This window comes from Canis aureus, chromosome 11 (genome assembly GCF_053574225.1).
Source record: "Canis aureus isolate CA01 chromosome 11, VMU_Caureus_v.1.0, whole genome shotgun sequence".
Taxonomy (NCBI): Eukaryota; Metazoa; Chordata; class Mammalia; order Carnivora; family Canidae; genus Canis; species Canis aureus.
The window spans coordinates 46,436,598-46,456,701 of record NC_135621.1 but is presented as its reverse complement, the minus strand read 5'-3'; the positions used below and the strand labels follow the sequence as shown (position 1 = coordinate 46,456,701).

General features: G+C 34.2%; 1 protein-coding gene across 10 annotated transcripts in view; it reads right to left on the bottom strand.

The window, feature by feature from the left end:
* Positions 1 to 20,104, bottom strand: part of TSGA10 (testis specific 10) — a 174,078-nt gene that overhangs the window by 91,720 nt on the left and 62,254 nt on the right. For all 10 annotated transcript variants that reach the window (XR_013389368.1, XR_013389369.1, XR_013389367.1 and 7 more), the window contains one exon: positions 19,083 to 19,268. Coding sequence is in view for 4 of the 10 variants with exons in the window: in XM_077915060.1 (XP_077771186.1) it covers positions 19,083 to 19,268 (186 nt within the window). In the remaining 6 variants the exon portion in view is untranslated. The remainder of the gene's footprint in view (positions 1 to 19,082; positions 19,269 to 20,104) is intronic.

The following is a 20,104-nucleotide window of genomic DNA, read 5'->3' as shown; positions in this document are numbered from 1 at the left end:
GAACGGATTATGAGAAAATATTATGAAAAATTATATGACAAATTGGACCACCTAGAAGAAATAGGCACATTCCCAGAAACATACAAGCTGCCAAAACAGAATTCAAAAGAAAAAAAAAATTTGAACACACTAATAACTAGCCATGAAATTAAAACAGTAATCAAGAATGTCCCAACAAATAAAGGTCCAGGACCAGATGGCTTCACAGGTAAATTCTACCAAACATTTAAAGAAGGGTTATTACCTATTCTCCTCAAACTATTCCATAAAACAGAAAAGAAAGAAACACTTCCAAATTCATTCTATGAGGCCAGCATTATTTTCATACCAAAAACAGACATATGAAAAAAGAAGTCTAGGCCAATATCTCTCATGAGCGTACATGTAAAAGTCCTCAGCAAAATATTAACAAACCAACTCCATCCAATAGTACATTTTAAAAAATCACTCATCACAATCATGTGGGATTTATCCCAGTGATGCAAAGGTGGTTCAATATTCCTAAATCACTATGAAATAGTGTATTAATAAAGGAAAGGATAAAAACCATATGATCCTAAGAGATACAGAAAAGGCATCTGACAAAGTACAACATTCATCATAAAAAAAAAAAAACCTCAACAAGGTAGGTTTAGAGGGAGCACACTTCAACACAATAAAGGCTATATATAAGAAATGCACAGCTAGCATCATAACCAATGGTGAAAAACTGAGCTTTTCCTCTACCTTCAGGAACAAGACAAGGATATCCAGTTTCACCAATTTTACTCAACATAGTATTGATTGTCCTAGCTACAGAGATCAGACAAGGAAAAAAAGAGCCAATCAAATTGGTAAGGAGGCAGTAAAACTTTTACTATTTGCAGATCACATAATAGTATACATAGAAAACTTAAATGTGAGACCTCAAATCATAAAAATTTCCAGAAGAAAACATAGGCAGTAATTTCTTTGACCTGAATCATAGAAACATTTTTTTTAGATATGTCTCCTCTAGCAACGAAAACAAAAGCAAAATTAAAGTATTGGGACTACACCAAAGTGAAAAGCTTTTGCATGGCAAAGGAAACCATCAACAAAATGAAAAGGCAACCTACTGAATAGGAGAAGATATTTGCAAATAATATATCTGATAAGGGATTAATATCCAAAATATATAGAGAACTTACACAACTCAACACCAAAAAACCAAATAATCCAATTAAAAGTGGGCAGAGGATCTGAATAGGTATTTTTCCAAAGAAGACATACTTCTGGCCAAGAGACACATGAAAGATGCTCAACATCACTAGTCAACAGGGAAATGCACATCAAAACCACAATGAGTTATCTCCTCACACCTGTCAGTATGGCTAAAATAAAAAACTCAGGAAACAAGGGTTGACAAGGATGTAGAGAAAAAGAAATCTTCATACACTGTTGGTGGGAATGCAAACTAGTATAGCCATGGTGGAAGACAGTATGGAGGTTCCTCATAAATTAAAAATAGAACTACCCTATGATCCAGTAATCACACTACTGGATATTTACCCTAAGAATACGAAAACACTAATTCAAAGGGATATACACACCTCTGTATTTATTGCAGCATTACTGACAATAGCCAAATTATGAACACAATCCAAGTGTCCACTAATAGATAAATGGATAAAGATGTGGTGTGTGTGTGTATGGATGTGTGTGTATATACATATATGTGTGTGTGTGTATATATATATATATATATATAAGCAATGGAATATTATTCAGCAATAAAAAAGATTGAGATCTTGCTATTTGCAACAGCATGGATAGACCTAGTGCATATAATGTTAAGCAAAATCAGTCAGAGAAAGACAAATACCATATAATTCATTCATATGTGGAGTTTATGAAACACAATAAATGAGCAAAAGAATAAAAAAAGAGACAAACCAAAAAAATAGACATAACTATAGAGAACAAAGTGATGGTTACCAGAGGGAAGGTGAGTGAGAGGACAGGTGAAATACACGAAGGGGATTAAGAATACACTTATGATGAGTACTGAGTAATATATGGAATTGTCAAAGCACTATATTATACACCCGAAACTAATATTACTGTATGTTAATTACACTGCAATTAAAATAAAAAAACACAGTGAGATATTACATCATATGTCAGAATGGCTAAAATCAAAACAATAAGAAATAACAAGTGTTAGTGATGATGTGGAGGAAAAAGGAGCCCTCCTGCAACTGTTGGTGGGAATGAAATTGGTACAGCCACTGTGGAAAATAAATTGTAGGCTCCTCTAAAAATAAAAAAATAGAATTATCATACAATCCCATAATTCCACCACTGGGTATTTACCCAAAGAAAATGAAAATACTAATTCAAAAAGATACATGCACCACTATGTTTACTGTAGCATTATTTATAACAGCCAGATTATGGAAGCAACCCAAGTATCCATCCATAGATAAATGGATAAAAAAGATGTGGTGTGTATATGTATAAACACAATAGAATATTAGCCTTAAAAAAGAATGAAATCTTGCCATTTGCAACAACATGGGCCTATAAAGTATAATGCTAAGTGAAATAAGCCAGTCAGAGAAAGACAAATACTATATAATTTCACTCATACGTGGAATTTAAGAAACAAAACAAATGAACAAAGAAAAAAAGAGACAACAAAAAAGACTCAAATACAGAGAACAAACCGATGGTTGCCAGAAGAGAGGTAGGTAGGGAAATGGGTGAAACAGGTGAAAGGGATTAAGAGCACATTTACCTTGATGAGCACTGAGTAATATATGGAATTGCTGAATCATCATATTGTACACTTGAAACTAAAAAAAAAAAACATTCTGTTAATTATATTTGACTAAAAAAAAAAAGAAAAATGCAAGACTGGACACATTGGAGAGAGTAAGAGGAAAAGTTTAACTTTATCTGCATCACCCTACCCCCAAAGCAACACGGCTCACAGTCAGGAGAACTATTCTTGGCTTTTTCTCCCACAGAAGAAATGTAAAAGTGTGTGAGCGAGCAACTGGCTTCCCTAACTGTATGGTATGCTGCCCAAAAAAACCCATTTCTCTTTAACCTCATCCAGTGTATTGAGGCTTGAGCTGCATTACTTGCATTAAGCAGCTGGGAAAGCAAAGTCCAGGGCCTGGAACTGAATGTATTAAGGAGATGTAAATCATACTAACTAACATTAGGTACTCCATTGGGAAACTGTCCAAAAGCCACTAGTGAACTTCTACTTGGGTCCCTCAGCTGGCCCAAGGGCATCCCCAGTATTCCATGTGTTACCCACATTCATCTCCTACTCCATAGTTGACTCCCCATACTGGCTCCCAACAATAGCAAGAGTGAACTTTCACAGATTGCTAGTAAGAAGTGCAGAAAGTCAGTCCAAATTTCCAGCTCTGGGAGAGAACGTCCTTGGGAAAGCAAAAGGGATATTGGTGGAACATAACCTGACTCTGCAAGATCAAGAGAAGGCTTATAAGCTGAAGACTTCTGCCATAAGAGAGGTATGGAGTAGGTATATCTGTAGAAGGTCTGAGAAAGCCTTAGAATCCCTAGCAGGGCTGATAGAAGGCATTTCTCACCTGAAGTGGGTCAGTAAAGACTAAAGGGGGAAACTTCTACCTCACATGCAAAGAAAGCAGTGCAAGAGTTCAAAGGACACAAAAAATAAAGAAAACATGACATCAGAATGATCACAATAATCCTCCAGTAACTGACAACAAGAACATGAAGATTCACCCCATAAAAAAATCAAAATAGTTGTTTTATGGAAGCTCAGTAATATACAAGCAAACAGAGAAATACAAATCAGGTAAATCACGAAAACAATACATAAACAAAATGAGGAGTGTAACAAAAAAAGAAATCATTAAAGGAAAAAGAAATTCTAGAGCTAAAGAATATGATGAATATAATGAAAGCTGCAATAGAGAGCATCAATAGCTGAATATATGAAACAGATGAGAGAATTTGTGTTTTAGAAGAAAAGACCTATGAAATGATCCAGAGGGAAAAAAGAATGAAAAAGCCTACATGATACAGAGATATCATCAAAAGGAACAATCTGCAAATTATGAGAGTCACGGAAAGGGAGGAGAGGGAGAAAGGGGCAGAAAGTTTATTTAAAAAAATAAAGTCTATTGGGTGACTGGGTGACAGGCAGTGAGAGGAGCACCTGACGGGATGAGCACTGGGTGTTAGGCTATATGTTGGCAAATCGAACTCCAATAAAAAAATATACAAAAAAACAAAAACAAAAAAGTCTAAGAAATTCCCAATTAAGGGAGGGTTTGGACATTTAATTTCATGAAACTCATAGGTCTCCAAATAAACTCCAAGACTCATTAAAATAAAATGGCTAAAAATAAAAGAAAAATAAAATCTTAAAACTAAGTAAAAAAGAAGCTTGTAACACAAGGGACACTCATAAGGATATCAGCAGATTTCTCAGAAGAAACCTTATAAGCCAGGAAAGAGTGGTATGGTCAATATTCAAAGTGCTGAAGAAAATGTCAACTAAAAATACGCTACCCAACAAAAGTTCTGCAGAAATGAAGGAGAGGTAAGACTTTCCCAAACAAAAGCTGAAAAATTTCATCACCATTAGACCTGCCTTAAAAGAAACACTGAAAGAAGTTCTTCAAACTAAAATGAAAGGATACCAAGTAATGTAAAAATATATGAAAATATACAATACTGCAGTAAAGATAAATACATAATCAGATTCAGAATACTCTAACACTGCATTATAGTAATCTGTTAGCCACTTAACTCTAGTATAAAGATTAAAGGACAAGATTATTAAAACAACTATAGCTGAAATAATTTGTTAAAGAATTGATAGACATAAAACAATGGAACAGGATTAAGAGCCCCCAAACCCTCACATATATAGCCAACTAATATTTGACAAGGAAACCAGGAACACTCAATGAGGAAAGGAGAATCTCTTTAACAAATGGTGCTTGGAAAACTAGATAATCACATGCAAAGTGGTATCTTATACCACTCACAAAAATCTAAATGGGTTAAAGACTTAAATATAAACTTAAATCCATAAAATTCCCAGAAAAAAACAACAACAGGAAAAATGCTCCTTGACATTGCTCTTGGTAGTTATTTAATTTAAATTCAATTAGCCATCATACAGTACATCATTAGTTTTAGATGTAGTGTTCAACAATTTATCAGTTGTGTATAATACCCAGCGCAAAATCAATGCACAAAAATCAGCTGCATTTCTATACACTAACAATGAGACTGAAGAAAGAGAAATTAAGGAATCAATCCCATCTACAATTGCACCAAACCCCATATGATATCTAGGAATAAACCTAACCAAAGAGGTAAAGGATCTGTACTCAAAAAACTACAGAATATTTACAAAAGAAATTGAGGAAGACACAAAGAAATGGAAAAACACTCCATGCTCATGATTGGAAAAAAAAATATTGTGAAAATGTCTATGCTACCCAGAGCAATCAACATACTCAATGCAATCCTATCGATATTTTTCACGGAGCTGGAACAAATAATCATAAAATTTCTATAGAAACAGTAAAGACCCTGAATAGCCAAAGGAATGTTGAAAAAGAAAACCAAAGCTGGTGGAATCACAATGCCTGACTTCAAGCTCTATTACAAAGCTGTAATCATCAAGACAGTATGGTACTGACACAAAAACAGACATGTAGGTGAGTGGAACAGAATAAAGAACCAAGAAATGGACCCTTAACTCTATGGCCAATCTTTGACAAAGCAGGAAAGAATATCCAATGATAAAGGCAGGTTTTTTAAAATTTTAATATGACATCAAAAGCAGAAGGAATAAAAGCAAAAATAAGTAAGAGAGACTATATCAAACTAAAAAGCCTCTCTGCACAGCAAAAGCAGTATATGACAAAATGAAAGAAAATATTTGCAAACCATCTATCAGATAAGGAGTTAAAATCCAAAATATATAAGGAACTCATAAAATTCAATAGCAAGAAAAAATCCAAATTTTAAAACTGGACAGAGGACCTGAATAGATATTTTTTTTAAGAAGACATACAAATGGCCAATAGGTAAATGAAACAATGCTCAACATGACTAATCATCAGGGAAGTGCATATCAAAACCACAGTGAGATATCACCTCATACCTGTTAGACTGGTGTTATAAAAAGACAAGAGATAAAAAGTATTGCAAAGATGTAAAGAAAAGGTAACCCTTGTTCACTGTTGGTGGGAATATAAGTTGGTACAGCCACCATGGAAAACAATATGAAGGTTTCTTCAACAATTAATAATTGAACTACCATATAATCAGGAAGTGTACATAGTTATAGCTTTTTGTTATATTAGCCCTATTTTCCCCCATTTCTAGGAGTCCTCTATTATTACCTGGGCTTATAGTTACCATCTGTACTCATTTCCTTAGCTCAATATAATTTTGATTCCACCCAACTTCTTTGTGCTGTTATTGGTGAATATATCGGATATATATAATTATATAATACTGTTTTATACAACTGACTTTTAAATCAGTTCAAAATGGAAAGTATGCATTTTTTTGGAAAGTATGCATTTATAATGGTTTTCATAATTACATAATTACCTTTATAGTCACCCTTTCTGTGTGTGTTGATTTGAATTACCATCTGGTGTCAATTACTTTCAGACTGGAGAATTTCATTTAATGTTTTTGTGAAGTGGGTCTGCTAACAATGTTTTATTTATCTGGTAATATCTCTATTGTCTTTTTTTTTTTAAATACAGTTTTGCTGGATATAAGACTCATGGCTGGCAGGCTGGTTTGTTTGTTTTTTTTCCTTTAAGAATTGTGAATATGTAATTCCACTGCCTTCTGAATTCTAGTTTGTGCTGAGAAGTCAACTGTTAATCTTACTGGGGTTCGCTTGCAAGTAACAACTCATTTTTCTCTTGCTGCTTCTAAGAGTTTCTCCTTGTCTACGGCCTTTAGCATTTTTAAAAAGATTTTATTTATTTAAAAGAGAGAGACAGGAGAAGGAGGAATAGTAGAGGAAGAGAGAGAGAAGGAATCTCAAGCAGACTCTGAGAGAGTATGGAACCCCACTTAGGGCTTGATCTCACAACCCTGATATCATGACCTGAGCTGAAATCAAGAGTCAGATGCTTAACCAACTGAACCACCCAGGTGGCCCTGGCCTTCAGCAATTTTATTATAATATGTCTGGTTTTTGTTGAGCATCCTAAATGTTAAGATTAATTTTTTAAATTTGCAATGTCTTCAGCTATTATTTCTTCAAATATTTCCTCTGCTCCTTTCTCTCTTCTCCTTCTGTCACTCTCATTACATGTATGTTGGTGTGCTTAATGGTGTCCTACATTTCTCTGAGGCTCTGTTCATTTTTCTTCACTCTCTTCTTTGTTCCTTGGATTGCATAATCTATTTCAATCTATCTCTAAACCACCAATTCCTGCCTCAGCCAGTTCAAATCTACTGCTGAGCCCCTCTCATTTTTCATTCCGGTTACTATAATTTTCACTCCCAGTCATTCCATTTTGTTCTTTTTTAAAAATAATTTCTCTAGATTTATTGATATTCTTTATTTAAAAAGATACTGTCATGAAACCTTTCTTCACTTAATTAAACACGTCTCATTTAGTTCTTTAAACATATTTATAATGGATACTTTGAAATTTTGCCTGTTAAAATTTGGCATCTGGTGGCTCTCATAGCAATTTTTGTTTGCCTGTTACCTCCATCCTCCACTTCCCCTTCCAGTGTATTGGTAATACTCTCTTGTTTTCTTTATGTGTCTCATTTTTGTTGTTGTTGCTGCTATTACTGTCAGATAATATATTGCAGCAACTCTGGCTACGGTTTTCTCTGCCCTCTAGGGGTTGTTATTTGCTTATTTATATGTTCTGGATATAAAAGCTTTATCAGATATGAATTTTATAAATATTTTCTGCAATTTTTGGCTTATCTTTTCATTCTCTTAACAATGTCTTTCACAGAGAAGTTTTTAAGTTTAATGAAATCCACGTTATCAATTTTTTCTTTCATAGATAATGCCTTTGTTGTTCTATATAAAAAGTCACCATCAAACTCAAGATCACCCAGATTTTTCCCCATGTTATCTTCTAGAAGTTCTATAGTTTTGCATTTTACATTTTGGTCTAAGGTCCATTTTGAGTTAATTTTTGTGAAAGTAGTAAGATCTTGATCTACATGCTATTTTTTCCTTGCATATAGATATCCAGTTGTTCTAGAACCATTTGTTAAAAAAGCTCTTTTCTCAACTGAATTTCCTTTGTTCTTCTGCCTTGACTTTGTGTGAGTTGATTTCTGGGCTCTCTGTTCTACTTCATTGATCTATTTGTCTCTATACCATTGATCTATTTGTCTATTCTTTCACCAATCCTGTGCTATCTTGAATATTGTAGCATTACAGTCAATCTTCAAGTCAGCTGGTATTCTCCTTATTGAAATTGGTATTCTGAATCTCTTCCCTTTCCATATAAACTTTACAATCAGTTTAATATCCACAAAACAACTTGCTAGAATTTTGGCTGAGACTGAATTGAATCTATACGTCTGTTTAGGAAAAACTAACATCTTGACAATAAGAAACTTTCCAATCCATGAACATGGGATATTTCTCCATTTTTTTTTAAGATTTTATTTACTTACTCATGAGAGACACAGAGAGAGAGGCAGAGACATAGGCAGAGGGAGAAGCAGGCTCCAAGTAGGGCTGATATGGGACTCGATCCCGGAATTCCAGGATCATACTCTGAGCCAAAGGCAGACAGCCAACCGCTGAGCCACCCAGGCATCCCTAGTTCTTCATTTAGATCTTTGATTTCTTTCATCAAATATTTATAGTTTTCCATATATAAATATGTACATAAAATATGTTTATTTTCCATAAATATGTACAAGATCTATAGCTAGATTTATATTTAAGTATAAACACCTCCCAACTCATTCTATGATGCCAGAATTATTCTGATACCAAAACCAGACATCACAATAAAAGTATAGACCATTGTCTCTTAGAAATATAGACACAAAATCCTCAACAACATCCAAGAAAACAAAATCCAGCAGCACAAAAAAATAATTATATACCATGACCAAGCAGGATTTTACTTAGGAATGCAAAGTTGGTTTAACATCTGAAAATCAATGTAATACACTATTTGTAAAACAACAAAAAACCCACATGATCATCTCAACAGACATAGAAAAAGCATCTGAGAAAAAACTCTCAGCTAGCATCATACCTAATGGTGAAACACCAAATGTTTTCCTCCTAAGATCAGGAAAAACACAAGGATGTCCCTCTCCTCTTGCCACCTCTATTCAACATTGCATCAGAAGTTCTAGCTAGTGCAATTAGGCAAAACAAAAAAAAAGGCATCGAATTTGGAAAGAAAGTACAAACTATCTCTATTTGCAAATGACACAGTCTTGGATGCAGAAAATCCTAATGAATCCACTAAAAAATGATGAGAATTAATAAACAAATTCAGCCAGGTTGTAGGATAAAAGATCAATACATAAAAGTCAACTGCATTTTTGTTCATTTACAATGAATAATTCAAAAATGAAAATAACACCTCCATTTACAATAACACACAAAAGGGATCCCTGGGTGGCGCAGCGGTTTAGCGCCTGCCAGTGGCCCAGGGCGCGATCCTGGAGACCCGGGATGGAATCCCACGTCGGGCTCCTGGTGCATGCAGCCTGCTTCTCCCTCTGCCTATGTCTCTGCCTCTCTCTCTCTCTGTGACTATCATAAATAAATAAAAATTAAAAAAAAGACAACACACAAAAGAATAAAATACTTAGGAATAAAAATTTAACAAAGGGAGGCATAACTTATGCTCTGAAACAAAATATTATATTGTAATAAATTAAAGAAGATTTAACAATGAAACTACAGCCAATGTTCACTGATCACAAGACTTAATATTATTAGGATGGCTGTATTTCCCACATTATTTACAGATTCAACATAATCCCTATCAGAATCCCAGGTGGCTTCTCTGTAGAAATTGCCAGGTTGATCCTAAAATTCATATGGATATTCAAAGGACCCGAAATAGCCAAAACAATCTTGACTTTAAAAAAAAAAAACAAAACAAAAAAACCAGGAAGCCTCACACTTTCTCACTTCAAAACTTACTACAAAGCAACAGTAATTAAGACAGTGTGGTACTGGCATAAAGATAGATACAGAGATCAATGGAATAGAACCAGAAATAAAGCCATGTGCCTATAGTCTATTGATTTGCAATAAGGGTGTTAAGAGCAGATGCGGATTAGACAACTAGATAGCCAGACACAAAAGAATGAAGTTGGATCCTTAATTCACACCATGCACAAAAAATTAACTCAAAACGAATCAAAGACCTAAAACGAAGACTAGGAGCCTATAGCTAAAAGGTTGCTTTTTGTAGTCATAAAAATCTAAAACTGTGGTGAAGGCTGCACAACTCTGTGAATATACTAAATACATTTGACCTGTATACTTTCAATGGATGAGTTTTATGGCATGCAAACTGTATCTGAGCAAAGCTGCTAAAAAGTAACAAAAATGTGTAGGATGCAGCTAAAACAATGTAGAGGAAAATGTAAATATTTAAGTTATTATATAAAAAAGAAAAATGGGGGATCCCTGGGTGGCACAGCGGTTTGGCGCCTGCCTTTGGTCCAGGACGCGATCCTGGAGATCCGGGATCGAATCCCAAGTCGGGCTCCCCGTGCATGGAGCCTGCTTCTCCCTCTGCCTGTGTCTCTGCCTCTCTCTCTCTCTGTGTGTGACTATCATAAATAAATAAAAATTAAAAAAAAAGAAAAATGGTCTAAAACTAATCATGTAAGTGTCCATCTTAAAATTTTAGAAATAAGAGTAAATTAAACGCAAATTATGTAGAAGTAAAGGAATAATAAAGAGAAAAAATCAATAAAATATAAAACAAACAATGAATAAAAAATGAATGAAATTAACACTGCTACTTTGAAAAGATCAACATAAATGACAAATTTCCAACTAAACTGATGAAAATAGAGAAAAGTCATGAATTACCAATAACAAGAATGCATAAAGGATACCACTAAAAATTATAAATAACCTTTTGACAACAAATTTGGCAACTTTGATGAAAAGGACAAATCTTAGAAAAACACAGATTGCCAAAATTGATTTAAGGAGAAATAGAAATTCTGAATAGTTTCCAATCAATTAAAAAATTAAAATAATAATTTAAAATCTCCCTTTCCATAATTTCCAGGCCTATATGGTTTTACTTGTGAATTCTACCAACAGTTAGAGGAAATAATATCAATATACAAACTAGAATAGAGACAAGGGAATATATCCATATTCATTCTGTGAGACAGTATTAACCTGGTTAATATACCTCATTAGTTTATAAGGCAGATTAAGCAAAATCTGAAAATGACATCACAATTACAGGCAAATATCTTCATGAAACCAATGCAAAGATCCACAACAAAATATTATAATTTAACAATTTATTTAAAATATTAGCAATCTAACAATTTATCTAAAAAGATAATATATCATGATCAACTGGGATTTATTCCAGGAATATATGTTTAATTTTTTTTTTTAGATTTTATTTACTCACTCATGAGAGACACAGAGAGAAAAAGGCAGAAACACAGGCATGGGAGAAGCAGGCTCCAATGCAGGGAGCCTGCCGCGGGACTCGATCCCAGGTCTCCAGGATCACGCCCTGGGTTTTAGGCAGTTCTAAGCCACTGAGCCACCCGGGCTGCCCCAGGAATACATGTTTAAATATCAATCAATGTATTAACCATCTTAACAAGCCAAAAAATAAAAATAAAAAGATATGACCATCTCAACAGCTGCGAAAAGGCATTTGATGAAATTCTATACCCATTCATGATAAAAACTCTATGTACACTTAGAAGGTCTTCAAACTGATCAAATGTTTCTACAAGAATATACAGCTAATATCATATTTAAAAAAGAAACACTGAATCTTTTCTCTTAAGATGATGAATGACACAAAGATGTCCACTCTCACCACTTTTATTCAATGCCAGACAGAAATAAAAAGCTTTCAGATTGGAAAAGAAGAAGTAAAACTATCTTTATATGCAAAGGTCATGATTGCTGATGTAGAAAATCCTTTAAAATCTACCTAAAAAACCTACAAACTAAAAAATTAAATTTAAGCAATACTACAGAATAAAAGATAACAAAATTCTCTATTTCTATGCATAGGCAATTAAAAACTGCAATACAAAATTAAGGAATAAAATATAATTTACAACGATACTTTAAAGACTCATGAGATAATAAAGGATGATAACAAAATATACATAATATCTATAAATTAAAAGTATAAAGCAAAAAAAAAAAAAAAAAAAAAAATAAAAGTATAAAGCAGGTGGATACACTATATTTATGTACTGGAAGACTCAGTATTGTTAAGATCTTGACTCTCCCCATATTGATTTGTACATTCAATACCATGCTATTCAAGTCCAAAGTAAGTTTTTTTCTACAGAAAATAACTCATTCTAAAATTTACATGAAAATGAAGACTCATAACAACCAACATTCTGAAAAAGAACACATTTGGAGGACTCATACTAACTCATTTCAAGACTTAGTATAAAGCTACATTAAAGAAGATTCTATGATACTGGTTAAGAATGGATATGTATATCCATGAGACAGAAGAGTTCAGAAACAGATCCATTCATATAGAATCAATTTATTTTTGCTAAAAGTTCTTGGACTTTCAGACTCCAGAGCTAGGAGAATATAAATTTGCATTGTTTAAGCCACCCAATTTGTGGTATTTTGTTACAGCAGCCCTAGCAGACTAATTAATGCACAAATTAAATGTCCACCAACAGACGAATAAACAAATTGTGATATAGCTATATTATGGAATACTACTCACCAATATGAACTAAAATGAACTAACATACAACATATATGAACTTCAAAAATCATTATGCTGAATGAGAAAAGTCAAGATGCAAATGAATACTGTCTGATTCCATTTATATAAAATTCTAGAGAAAGTAAATCAGTAATAGTGACAGAAAGCAAATCAGTAGTTGTCTAGGGATTAGGATGGATTGGCTGCAAAAGGGCTTGAAGGAACATTAGGGAGGTAATGAAATGTTCTATAACATGATTATTGTGATGATTGTGAAAATGTATTCATTTGTCAAAAATCATCAGATCACACTGAGTGCTCTTATTGCATGTAAATTATACTTCAATTTTTTAAAAAATTTATTTATTTGAGAGACAGCACAAATGGTAGGGAGGGGTGGAGGGAGAGAAAGAAGCAGACTCCCTGCTGAGAAGGAAGCCCAATGTGGGATGAATCCCAGAACCCTGGGATCATGATCCAAACTAAAGGCAGACACTAAACCAACTGAGCCACCCAGGCACCCCTACTTCAACATAGCTGATTAAAAATTAGATATCCAGCAGTTTGTGAACAATAAACAAACTATATAGTTACATTAATATATAAAACAGACTTTTAAGCAGAGAGTGTTGTTCTGGTGACTCACAACACATTTATATTTTCATCATAAATATAAAAAATGCTGAACAAATAGCAGTCTTAAAAATAAAGCGAAAACTGAGAGTATCATTCAAAGAAAGGCAGACAAATCCACAATTATAGAGGAGGATCTTAATACATTTCTTTCAGTAACTCGAAGATCAAGAATACAAATTTGGTAAGGATTTGTAAGAATCGAATGATACTATTAACAAGTCTAATCATATATGCATATAAATATACTATATACAAATTTATACAATATGCATCTCCCCAAAATAAGTTCATACACAAGCTTTTCACGCTTATTTAGAATATTATCAAATATTAATTGTGTACTCTGGCACTAAGCAAGTCTTAACATATACCAAAGAATGAATATCATATAAGCCATTTTATTTCATCATAAGGTACAACAAAACTAGAAATAAAATAAAATAACCTTAAGTTCCCTGTGCATTGGAAATTTTTAAAATAACTTCAGTAAACATAATTATTTTGAATGTAAATGGACTAAACAGGGGATCCCTGGGTGGCTCAGTGATTTGGCGCCTGCCTTTGGCCCAGGGCGCAATCCTGGAGTCCCGGGATAGAGTCCCACATTGGGCTCCCGGCATGGAGCCTGCTTCTCCTTCCTCCTGTGTCTCTGCCTCTCTCTCTCTCTCTCTCTCATAAATAAATAAATAAATAAATAAATAAATCTTTTTAAAAATTAAAAATAAATAAATAAACAAATGGACTAAACACCCCAATCAAAAGACAGGGTGTCAGAATGGAAAAAACATCAAGATTCATCAATGTGTTGCCTATAAGGGACTCATTTTAGACCTAAAGATACCTGCATAATGAAAGTGAGGAAGTGGAGAAACATTTATCACATAAATGGATGTCAAAAGAAAGCTGGAGTAGCAATACTTATATTAGACAAACTAGACTTTAAAACAAAGACTATAAAAAGAGACATAGAAGAGCATTATGTAATCATAAAGGGGACAATCCAACATGAAGATATAACAATGTAAATATTTATACACTCAACATGAGAGCACCCAAATATGTAAAACAATTAATAACAAACATAAAGGATCTAATTGATAATAACACAATAATAATAGGGGACTTTAACACCTCACTTACATCAATGGACAGATAATTTAAACAGAAAATTAATAAGAAAACAACAGCTTTGAAAAATACACTGGCAGATGGACTTAACAGAAATATTGAGAGCATTTCACCCTAAAGCAGCAGAATACACATTCTTTTCAAGTGCAAATGGAACATTCTCCAGAACCAATTACATATTAGTGCATAAAACAGGCCTTAACAAATACGAAATTGAAATCATACCATGCATCTTTTCTGACCACAGCACTATGAAACTAGAAGTCAACCACAAGAAACCATTTGGAAAACCCACAAATACATTAATGTTAAACAACATGCTACTAAACAATTAATGAGTCAACCATCAAAGCAAATAAAATTTTAAAATACATGCAAACAAATGAAAATGAAAACACAAAAGTCCGAAACCTTTGGGATGCAGCAAAAGTGGTCCTAAGAGGGAAGTATATGGCAATATAGGCCTACCTCAAGAAGCAAGAAAAATCTCAAATATACAACCAAACCTTACACCTAAAGGACCTAGAGAAAGAACAACAAATGAAGCAGAAGCAACAGAAGGAAGGAAATAATAAAGATTACAGCAGAAGTTAATGATGTAGAAACTAAAAACGGCAACAACAATAGAACAGATCAATGAAATCAGGAGCTTGTTCTTTGAAAAAATTAATAAAATTGATAAACCTTTGGCCAGACTTACCAAAAAAAAAAAAAAAAAAAAAAAAAAGCCAAAAAACAAAACAAAACAAAAGACAAAGGATCCAAATAAATAAAATCACAAGGAGAGAGAAGAAATAATAGCCAACATCACAGAAATACAAACAATTATAAGAGAATATAAAAACTATATGCAAACAAATTGGACAACCTAGAAGAAATGGATAAATTCTTAGAAATATATAAACTAACAAAACTGGGATCCCTGGGTGACGCAGCGGTTTGGCGCCTGCCTTTGGCCCAGGGCGCGATCCTGGAGACCCAGGATCGAATCCCACGTCAGGCTCCCGGTACATGGAGCCTGCTTCTCTCTCTGCCTATGTCTCTGCCTCTCTCTCTCTCTGTATGACTATCATAAATAAAATTAAAAAAATTAAAAATAAATAAATAAACTAACAAAACTCAAACAGGAAGAAATAGAAAACTTGGACAAACCAAAAAAAAAAAAAAAACCCACAAAAAAATTGGATCAGTAATCAAAAAACTTCCAACAAGGTCTAGGGCCAAATGGCTTCACATAAATCTACCAAACATTTTTTAAAATATTTTATTTATTTATTCATGAGAGACACACAGAGAGACAGAGATACAGGCAGAGACACAGGCAGAGGGAGAAGCAAGCTCCATATAGGGAGCCCGATGTGGGACTCAATCCGAGGACTCCAGGGTCACAACCTGAGCCAAAGGCAGACATCTAACTGCTGCACCACCCAGCCTTCCCTCTACCAAACATTTAAAGAAGAGTTAATACCTATTCTCAAACTATTCCAAAACAAAAAAAGAAAGAAAGAAAAGGGAAAAAGCTTCTAAATTCATTCTATAAGGCCAGCATTACCCTGATACCAAAATTCAGATAAAGACTAAAAAAAGAGAAATACAGAGGTATCTGGTCAGTCAGGGGAGTGTGAGACTCTTGATCAGGGTCATGAATTCAAGTCCTGAATTGGGTATAGAGATTACTAAAAAATAAATTAAAAACTTAGAAAAAGAAAGACCTACAGGCCAATATCCCTGATGAACATGGATGCAAAAATTCTCAAAAAAAAAAAAAAAAAAAAAACCAACAGCAAACTGAATCCAATAATATATTTAAAAAAATCATTCACCACAATCAAATGGGATTTATTCCTGGGTTGCCAAGGTGGCTCAATATTTGCAAATCTATCAATGTGCTATTATATACCACAATAATAAAAGAAGGCATAAGAACCGTATGATCATTTAGTAGATGCAGAAAAAAACATTGACAAAGTACAGCATTCAGTCATGATAAAAACCCTCAACAGGGGCACCTGGGTGGCTCAGTGGTTGAGCATCTGCCTTCAGTTCAGGTCATGATCCTGGGATCCTGGGATCGAGTCCCTCATCAGGCTCCTTGCAGAGAGCCTACTTTTTGCCTCTCTCTCTGTGTCTCTTATGTATAAATAAATAAAATCTTAAAAAAAAAAAAACTCAACAAAGTAGGTTTAGACAGAACATATCTCAACATAATAAAAGCCATATACAAAAAACCCATAGCTAATATCTTCAATGGGGAAAAACTGAGAGCTTTTCCTCTATGGTCTGAGAAAAAGATAAGGATGTCCACTCACACCACTGTTATTTAACATAATAGAAGTCCTAACCACAGCAACAAAAAGAATTAAAAAGCATCCAAATTGGCAAGGAAGAAGTCAAACTTTCACTATTTGCAGATGACATGATACTCTATATAGGAGTGCCTGTGTGGCTCAGTCGGTTAAGCGTCAGCCTTCAGCTCCAGTCATGATCTCAGGGTCCTCAGACAGAGCTCTGTGTGCTCTCCCTCTGCCTGCTGCTTTCCCTGCTTGTACTCTCACTCTGTCAAATAAATACAATCTTAAAAAAAAAGAAAACTTGAAAAAGTCCACCAAAAGACTGCTAGAACTGATACACAAATTCAGTAAGGTCACAGGACACAAAACCAACATACAGAACTCTGTTATATTTCTATACCCCAACAAAATGAAGCAGCAGAAAGAGAAATGAAGCAATCAATCCCGGTTATAATTGCACCAAAAACCATAAGATACCTAGGAAATGCACCTAACCAAAGAGGTGAAAGACCTGTACTCTGAAAAGTATAAAACACTAATGAAAGAAATTGAAGATGGCACAAAGAAATAGAAAGATACTTCATGCTCATGGATTAGAAGAATAAATATTGTTAAAATATCTATACTACCCAAAGCAATCTACACATTTAATGCAATCCCTATCAAAATACCACCAGCATTTTTCATAGAACTAGAACAATCCTAAAATTTGTATGGAACCACAAAAGACCCTGAATAGCCAAAGTATCCTTGAAAAAGAAAAGCAAAGCTGGAGGCATCACAATTCCAGATTTCAAGTTATACTACAAAGGTCTAGTGAACAAAACAAGATGGCACTGGCACAAAAACAGAGACATAAATCAATAGAACAGAACACCTAGAAATGAAGCATAGCTTTATGATCAATTAATACTCATCAAAGCAGGAAAGAATATCTGAAGGGGAAAAAAAAAAACAGTCTCTTCAACTAACGGTGTTGGGAAAAGTGGACAGCAGCATGCAAAAAAATGAAACCGGGCCACATTCTTACACCAAACACAAAAATAAATTAAAAATGGATTAAAGATCTAAATATGAGACCTAAAACCATAAAAATCCTGGAGAAGAACACAGGAATGGCCAGGAAACATGAAAAGATCCTCAATTTCACTGTAATCAAGGAAATAGAAAACAAAAAAGTATAGAAAAATGTAAAAGTCTGACCATATCAAGTATTGATTAGTACCTGAGAAAATAAAAATCCATAATTCCTGGTTAAAGGGTAAAACTGTAGAGAGCACTTTGACAATACTTCGAAGAGTTAAAACTGCCCAAATCTATCCAGTTATTCCACTTTTGGGCATAAAATCAGAGAAATACATACCCAAGGAGAATACTAAAAAAATGTTCATTGTAGCATTTTATTATAGAAAAAGTGAAGACAATTAAATTTCCTTTAATATGGGAATGAATTTTTAAAATAAAATATTTATACAATGACTACAGATGCAACTGTTTGGATGTATACTGTATGTATCAAAATAGATGAATTTCAAAATTATGATATGAGCAAGAAAGGCAAACTGCAAATGGATATCTAGAGTATCACTTAAAAAAGCACACAAAACAATATTATACATAGTGTATGGGTGATAGATATATAGAAAAAGTATAAACATATGCAAAATAGTTACATAACTGACATGAAGGTTATCCATGCCAACCATTAGGGAGGGAGGAGTGGGAAGGATGAAGAGTTGTATCTGTAATAATTTGTTTCTTTATAAAAAGAGAATCTTGACACAATATGAAAAATGTTAGCATCCTTCAACTGAGGGGATCGGCACATGTGTGTTATTTATATTACTTTTTTTTGCACTTTTTTGGTATATATGAAACAATTCCTAATTTTTTAAAATGCTGAAGATTAAAATGCCCTGGTTGTAGGGCAGGTAATAGGTTAAAGCAGAACCAGATCAGATATAGGAGGACAATAAGGCTACAATTCACAATATATTTAAATAATTTAAATGTTTATACATTTAATTTATGGAATGCCAAACAAAACTCTTTCAACGATGATGCAGGATGCCCTACAAGTATATTTTTCCAAACTTACCTGCTCAACCTCTCTGTTGAGAGAATCTACTTTTTCTTTCAATCTGTTACCCTCTGCCTCAGCAGTAATAAGTTCTAATTTGAGGGTATTGTTATCTGCCTCTGCTTGACGGGCCTTATTTTCCCAGTTTTCAGCATCTTCATTGGCTTTTCGGAGTTGGTCCATCATTTGCCGGTTCTCAGATTCCTAGAAAGCAAATCTCAGGTATTACTTTAAAAGATGTACAATGGTCAACATACAATGCAATATAAACATTATTTGTCAGGTCATTGGAAATTTATTTGCTACAGGATCATTTGTAACATAAACTCGAGAAATCCCATCTATACTCAATTTAGAAAATTGGTCATTCTGTAATTAACAAAAGAGAGTGGGACCAGAATCTGCCCTGGCTCCTGAGTCACACTCACTGATCTAGTAAAGTTAAGCTGTTTACTCTTACCTTCAGAATCTGGATGAGTATGTTCTTTTATTGCTTTTGTTCAACCAAAATCCTTCATTGCCTTCATTGCCTTCTTTCCCTATGTATCTGTTTACTTACTACTTGCTGGTCTGGTTTTTGAGTTTCTGCCTTGGCCTAACCTTTTGTATCTGTGTATTCCCTTGTTCTTGATCGCTTTTCTAGGTTGTACTAGCTACAGAACTTCTGACTGTTTGCATATCCCAAACATCAACTTCTGATAATTCTGTTGGTTTGGCACATTTCCTGGCTAGCTCCTGCCATTCATTCATAACCCCAACCTTAATTTTCTCCATCATGGACTATACTATGATTCACTTCTGCTCACTGTTCTAGTACCTTGCTTAATATTACTAAGAAGTAGGGATCCCTGGGTGGCGGCGCAGCGGTTTGGCGACTGCCTTTGGCCCAGGGCGTGATCCTGGAGACCCGGGATTGAATCCCACATCGGGCTCCCAGTGCATGGAGCCTGCTTCTCCCTCTGCCTGTGTCTCTGCCTCTCTCTCTCTCTCTCTCTCTCTCTGTGACTCTCATGAATAAATAAATAAAATCTTTAAAAAAT